This window comes from Capsicum annuum, chromosome 4, assembly GCF_002878395.1.
Source record: "Capsicum annuum cultivar UCD-10X-F1 chromosome 4, UCD10Xv1.1, whole genome shotgun sequence".
NCBI classification, from domain to species: Eukaryota; Viridiplantae; Streptophyta; class Magnoliopsida; order Solanales; family Solanaceae; genus Capsicum; species Capsicum annuum.
The window spans coordinates 3,150,492-3,158,466 of record NC_061114.1 but is presented as its reverse complement, the minus strand read 5'-3'; the positions used below and the strand labels follow the sequence as shown (position 1 = coordinate 3,158,466).

Sequence of the window (7,975 nt, the reverse complement as noted above, 5' to 3'; positions counted from 1 at the left end):
CTATTAAAAATTTTAATGTTTAAACAGTAAATTTGAACTTCTATTAGTAGTTAGCAACTTCCAATAAAGTATCATTTTATATATTTGAGTCCATATAAAAGTCCATAGAAAATTAAATTAAGAAGTCCAATAGAGAGAAAAACACAAAAAAACAAAATAAATAAAACATAGAAAAAAATATATAACATGTACATCCTTCTTAAGACTTTGATCAATAATGTTAAATTTCTATAGTATTGAGCTAAGAGCTTGCAGAAGAGGAGTAGAAGATTCTTGAAGAAGAGTAGTTTTCATTGATTGATTTTCTATTAGCTTGTTATGGCACTACAAGTCACATTTATAGAATTAGTTTGCTCCTTGTGATAGTTGTATAATGACAGCTGTCACACTTAACCAACTAACTCACTCACACACACTAACTTCCTCTAGCTAATCATCAACTTGCTGATTACACTTTCCACTATCTTAACACTCCCCCTCAAGTTGATGGCTTAAAGATGCTCTTCATTCCCAGTTTACTTAGTGGATATTCATGCTGTAATGCACCGTGTTTCGGGCTAGAATGAAAACCGTCATTTCTATGCTTAGATGATCCAAAAGCCATAAATCCTATGCAAATTTTCTATGTTAATCAAGTAGGTAGTGTGGAAACCTATTTGAGCATGAATTGAGATCGTAAAGGTCCCCTAACTCAAGGTCAAGTTGAAAGCTCTCCTATCGTTCAAGTTTTAGTGAGTGTCGAAACTTGAGTCAACTTCAATCAACCATAGCTCTTTGTATATAACTAACTGGGTGGCCTACTATTTATCAAATAAAAGATCTTTGTATTAGCTTTCCATCGATAATAAATTCGCCTAAAACATACACTCGGTGAAAAAGTTAGAGCATTTTTAGTGTCAGCATTCCCGATTGACTGGCCACCGCGTCGCGATAAGCCTTAAATTGACAATTGTCAATTCCAATAGCTCATCGCGATTTCCAGCGCATCGCAGTGAAGCTTTTTACGGTGTTGCAGTCCAGGATTTTAAATTCCAAGGTCAAACTAGACATTTCCCATGGCCCCAAACCCATCCAAACACGGGATTTAATCCCAAATACACCTAAACACATACACTTTCACCAAAATTCATCAAGAACGCTCTCTAGGGTTTCAAACAAGAATCCCAAATAATTCAAGATTTAACCGTGAGTTTTTGAATATAATTAGAGATTTGAAAACCCCAATCCGTAAGCTTCAAGAATCATTCATTATTCTCCGAAATCGAGGTATGCGGGATTTTCCTAAAATTCTCATGGGCATAGAAATCATGATTTTAAGAAAGAGGTTTTCAGATTTATGAATACATTCATGCTTAGAAATCTTGACAGTATTGTTTTGGTCTTTTGACCTTCCCCATATTGATTTGAAATTGTATATATATAAGTATGTGATTTAAGTTAATATTCGAATTGAGAGCATGACTCACAAGAAATCCCTCTCTTGTTGTGATTGTTCCCATGTTTCACATGATATGGATTGTTTTTTAAATGCATCTTGAAAAACATGTTAGGAAGTGTCTTGATTTATGAATGATTTGGTTATGAATCTTGAATTCAAAAGAGAGGGTTGTTTGTATTGAAAAAATGTTGAAAATACATATAATGAAAGAGTGCATGGATTTTGCCAAAAGCACATGACCACCTTATGTTTGAAGAGTTCTTGCATAGTTTTACCTTATGCTTTCGGAACATGAAATCTCTTATACTATTTGCATGTTTGGGTAGTCTAAACTATGTTTTAATGAAAGAATTATGCATGATACATTATGGCTCAGAAATAGGACTTGCAAGTCTTGGTGTGACGACACCAATTCAGATTATGCCATGGTAATTCAGAACAGAATAGAATGCATGTTTAAAGTCCTAATTTTTAGATGTTAAAAACTAAAATAATGCATGATTCAGAACAGGATAAAATTGGGCATAAAGAGAGCTCAGGTGGTTCCCCAAAGAAGGCATGAGTTCAGACAACTCATTGCCCAAAATCGTGATTTGTCGATCCGGGTATATTATATTACGCTGGCCTAGTACCATGTGGTGTATCAAAATCAGAAACTCCAACCCCTGCAGCACACTCGGATTGGGGGCTTCCCCGCCAAGTAAATGGTGGATTCCATACTGCCCGTGGAATATCAGAATTGTAAGGGAGTGCCACCTAACTCAGAATTAATACGAAGATTAGAAACCACTTTGTCAAGAATGATTTATGACTTTTCAGAAAGGTGCCCATGTGTTTTAGGACTATTTCATGTATGACATTTTGACAAATTGCTGTCCAACTATTTTATGTATATATTCAAATTTTATTTTGGATTACTTTGCGTACCAGTACATCTGTATTGACCCCCCTTCCCCCTCTAGGTTCTGAGCGTTAGTCTAGGGGTCCAGAAAAGCAGTAGATTGTTATCAGACAGAGTTACAGTGTTTAGTTGGTGTGCCTTCTTTATTTCAGAAGGCCTGTCTTTTCATATTATGTCACATATTTTAGTTTTGGTCTACTGGGGGCCTTATCCCAGATTTCAGACTGTTGTCAGATTTTCATGTTGTAGAGATTTTGCAGACTGAGTCAGATGTTATTTAGATGTAATTGCACTATAGTTTCTGTACTTATGTTGAAATTAGAATTGGATCATGTTTCTGTAGCTGATTATGTTTCCGCATCTTCTTTATTTATATGACTATTGTGCATGATTACTAGATAGAGAAAGGCGTTCCGGGACTTCATGGTTCGGGATGTCCATACGGCCAGGCCCTAGTTCGGGTCGTGACACATGCTGACTCTTCCCTAAGGCTTTTGTGAGAATATCTACTAGTTGCTCCTATGTAGGCACATGATTGGTCTTGATCATCTTCTGACTGATTCTTTCTCTCACAAAATGACAATTCATGTCAATGTGTTTTGTCCTTTCATGTAAAATAGGATTAGCAGCAATCTGTATTGTTGCTTTATTGTCACACATCAAGTCTACAGGTTGTTTAATCTGAATTCCTGGCTCTTGAAATAGTCCAAGTAACTAGGGGATCTCTGCACTACAAGTAGCCATGCTTCTAAATGCTGCTTCTGCGGAGATCCTAGACACAGTCTCTTGTTTCTTTGATTTCGAAGAGACTAAAGAACCTCCAAACTTTATTACATACCCAACCACTGATCTTCTAGTTTGTAAGCAAGAACCCTAGTCAGAGTGACAGTTAGATTTCAACTTGTTAGAAGCTTCTGTAGGCATAAACAATCCCAAGACATGATTACCTTTTATGTACCTCACTACTCTCAATGCAGCTTCCATGTGAGATGTCTTTGGAGAGTGCATATACTGACTTTGTACCTATACTACAAAGGAAAAGTCAGGTCTAGTCATGGTGAAATACAATAGCCTTCCTACTAGTCTTTGATATATTGTTGGATCCTTCAGAGTTGCAGCATTATCTTCTGTTCCATTGGACACATGATTGTCATATTCCACAGATGTTAGTTTCTGATTCATTTCTAGTGGAGTACTAGCAGGTTTTGATCCACTTAGTCCAGCCTAAGATTTAAGTTCAAGATCATACTTTCTTTGATTCATCACTATCCCTTCCTTGGACCTGGCTACCTCTATGCCTAAGAAGAACATCAGATCACCAAGATACTTCATTTTAAACTTTTGTTGCAAATCTGATCTAGCTTGATTAATCAAGGTGAGGTTGTTTCCTGTTATTAACAGATCATCCACATAGACAAGAATAATCACTATTTCATTTTCAGAATTTTTGGTAAACAAGGAGTAGTCATAATAACTTTGACTGAACCCCATTTGTGAGAGAGCATCAGTCAGCTTCTTATTCCACTGTCTAGGGGCCTGCTTTAGACCATACAAGGACTTGTGTAATTTGCAAACTTTCTGAGTCTCCCCCTGTCTCAAAAAACCATCAGGAATATACATGTATACCTCTTCTCACAGATCACCATTAAGAAAAGCATTGTGTACATCTATTTTAAAATTCAACCATTGTCGAGAAGCAGTAAGAGCAATAATGGACCTTGCTATCACCATCTTTTCAACAGGAGAGAAACTATCTGAGTAATCAACCCCAGCCTGTTGACTATATCCCTTAGCTACTAGTTTGGATTTATACCTTTCTACCTCTCCATTTGCCTTGTACTTTACTTTGTTCACCCACCTACAACCAATAGGAACTTTACCAGGTGGCAAGTCAACAATAGACCAAGTATGATTCTCTTCAAGAGCTGCAATCTCCAGCTACATAGCCTCAACCCAAGATGGATCTTTGGAGGGTTCAGGAATAGAAGAATAGATAGAGATAGTTTGATTATACTGAGGAAAGATCTGAGAGTATTGACATAGGAAGATAATGGATACAAACATTAGTGAGCTGAGACAGGCTTGGTAGTGACAAAGTCATGGATCCAAATGGGAGGTTTCTTTTGTCTGGGGGATTTTCTGAGAAGAAGAGGTTTAGAATGAGATGTAAAGGGATGAGTAGGAGCTGAGGGTGAAGGTACAGGACCATGCTCCAGCTCAGGAGAGACTGGAGAAGAAGTAGAAGAAGGAATAAAGGGGAGAGAGAAAAAAGGAACTGAATGATTAATAGGAGTGGACTGCAGATCAGGAAACAATTCAGAGTCAGTGGTAACTTGGTGAAGGAAAGGAAAAGTGGACTCTTGAAAGTTGAAATTACTACTAGTAAAGAATAGTCTAGTATGAAGATCATATAGTTTATACCCTTTCTAGGTGGATGAGTAGCCCATAAAGATATAAGGAATTGCTCTAGCAGGAAACTTATCTGATCAATAAGGACTAGAGGCATAGCCTAAACAACCAAAGACTTTTAAATGATAAAGTGAAGGCACCTGTTGATGAATGATTTCAAAGGGAGATTTATAGTGAAGTATTTTTTAGGGAATTCTATTCAACAAGTACACAGCAGTCTCAACACATTCACCCCAAAACTTGAGAGGTACACCTGCTTGAAATTTGAGGGATCTTGCAACTCCCAAAATAATTCTATGCTTTCTTTCCACCACCCCATTCTGCTGAGGGGTATAGACACATGATGTTTGATGCAAAATACTAAGATTAGACATAAGATATTTAAATTCATGACTAAATAACTCACAACCATTATCATCTCTCAGAATTTTCACAGAAGTAGAAAATAAGTTTTGCATTCTAGTCAGAAAATCTTTGAGTACAACTATCACTTCAGACTTAAACTGGATAAGAAACAAACAACTGAATCTAGAATGATCATCAACAATGGTAACAAAGAATCTCTTTTTATCATAGGTAGGCACTCTATAAGGTCCCCATATATCACAATGAAGAAGATGAAAGGGAGCCTTAGACACAGAGATGCTACGCTGAAAAGGAAGCTTAGTCAGCTTAGCAAGGGGACACATAGTGCATATGTGATCTTCAAACGTCAAATGAATTAGCTTAGCATGCCTTTTAAGCAACTCAACAAGTGCATAACCCAGTCTTTTGTGCCACAGAACACTAGAATCAGACAGAAACTTCACATTATTGGCATACTTATTTACACTTGTAAGTTTAGAGGAAGTATTTGGGAGAATATAAAGCCCTTGACCTTCTTTACCAATCCCCAGCACCATGCCAGTATAGAGATCCTGGAAGATGCAGAAGTCAAGAAAAAAGTTCACTGAACATTGCAACTCCTTGGTAAGTTTTTATATAGCTAGAAGATTATATTTAAACCGAGGAAGATATAAGACATTAGTAATGAGGGAATTGGTAATTACACCAGAGGTGCCTTTGTGAGATACTGGAACCTCATCACCTATTGGAAGATAGACCTGACTTTGTGAAGAATGAGGTATTTTATGATAACTATGAAACATATCAGGGTTGGAGACCATATGATTAGTAGCACCAGAGTCAATAATCCACTTATCACATACAATAGGACTAGTTGGAGCTATCATGATACCTGTATTTGCTGCAGGGAAAATGGAATCCTTGTCCTCCTTTCCTTTGTTGAGCATCATGACAAGTTGTTGATATTGTTCTGGTGTAAAATGAGGAGTAGGACTCGAAGTAGTCTGGGATGAACTGGCTTGAGACAGCTTATCACTAGTAGGGTATGGCCTACAGGGAATACAGAGTCTATCATAGGTGCATACTGTCCTGATCCTTTCTTCTTGGACTTGGGCTAATCTGATGGGTAACCAATTAGCTTGAAACATTGATCCTTAGTATGACAATTATAACCACAGAACTCACAAACCACTGGTGGTTTTTTCTGTGGAGCACCTCTATAGGTGGAAGCTAGTGGTCTTCCCTCATAGATACCTGCAGTCTTAACTGAACTTGTACCAACTGAACCACTAGGTCCTAGATATCCACCTTTGCCTTTGTAACCTGGTTTATGTGTAAAGAGAGTTGTTTCATCCAGTGTGCCACTAATATGTCCCACAGAGGAACTAGAAGCTATGGTTCTCTGGCTTTCATGATCCACAATCATGGAGTAAACTTTGGTAATGGATGGTACAGGGGTCATTAATAGGATTTGGCTTCTACACTGAGAGTATGTTTCATTTAGACCCATTAGAAACTGTAATACTCTTTGATAATCAAAGTTTTGAGCATAACTTCTAGATTCAGGGCAGCTACATCTAGGAGAAGGAATAAGAGCATCAAATTCATCCCAAAGAATTCGCATTCGAGAAAAATAATCAGCAACTGACAGAGTTCCCTGAGAGAGGGTCACAATTTTTCTATGAAAGTAGAATACTCTAGAGCCATTCACCTTATCAAACCTTCTCTTTAAATCTATCCACACATTATGAGCATTAGAGACATAGATAATACTACTCAACAGATCCTTTCGTGCGGAATTCATAATCCATGACAAAACAACACCATTAACTCTCTCCCACTGATCATGTACTGATTCATCAAAGTCATTTTTAGGATATCTCCCATCAACAAAGCCTATTTTGTTCTTGCCTATGAGACTCAATGCCATAGATCTACTCCATAGGGCATAATTTTCAGTGCCAGTAAGCTAGATAGAAATAAAACAGCTACCTGGAGTGTCGTTTGGATGCAAATACAGAGGATGATTGTGGTCAATTTCAATTGTACCAGCTGAAGTAGGTGTATTTTCAGGTGCTGCAGTTGTAGTTGAAGGATCTGCAACTGAGTTTCGAGTAACCGCCATTAAAGCTCACTGTAAGCAATAGAACAGTAGTAGCTATTCTCACTGATCAGGTGAAATCGATAGTCTCTAGTACCGATTACAGCTAGTGAACAGTGGTGGCTTTGATACCATGTTAAATTTCTATAGTATTGAGCTAAGAACTTGAAGAAAAGGAGTAGAAGAATCTATAAGAAGAGTAGTTTTCATTGATTGATTTTCTATTAGCTTGTTATGGCACTACAAGTCACATTTATAGAGTTAGTTTGCTCCTTGTGACAGCTGTATAATGACAGCTGTCACACTTAATCAACTAACTCACTCTCACATACATCACACACATTAACTTCCTCTAGCTAATCATCAACTTGCTGATTACACTTTCCACTATCTTAACAAATAAAAATATAAATGAAGGAAAAAGAAATATAAAGTTAGAACAAAATTTTCTAAGTCGACACCTTATCCAATTAAGATTCTTCTTCATCAATTCAAACTAAAGCATGTATCACATAGATAAGCACTGACCTAACTAGTTCATCTCACTTGTATTCACTCTTTCTTCATGTGTTGACAGGTGAAATACCCAAAGAGATAAGCAATCTCGTTGAATTGGAGAAAATTGATCTTTCACTTAATAGTTTTAGTGGTTCACTTGATATGGAGATCTTCAACATATCAGGGCTGAGAACGATTGCACTTACAAGCAATAATCTATCAGGAAGCCTCCCGCTAAACATAGGTTCTATCTTACCCAACATTGAAAGACTTTTTCTGGGTA

General features: G+C 37.2%; 1 protein-coding gene across 1 annotated transcript in view; it reads left to right on the top strand.

Moving 5' to 3' along the window:
• LOC124897596 (LRR receptor-like serine/threonine-protein kinase RGI5) overlaps positions 1–7,975 on the top strand; it is a gene marked incomplete at its 3' end in the record, with an annotated part of 12,647 nt that extends 4,672 nt beyond the window's left edge. Inside the window, 1 exon segment of the mRNA XM_047410574.1 lies at positions 7,772–7,975. Within this exon segment, the coding sequence (XP_047266530.1) occupies positions 7,772–7,975 (204 nt within the window).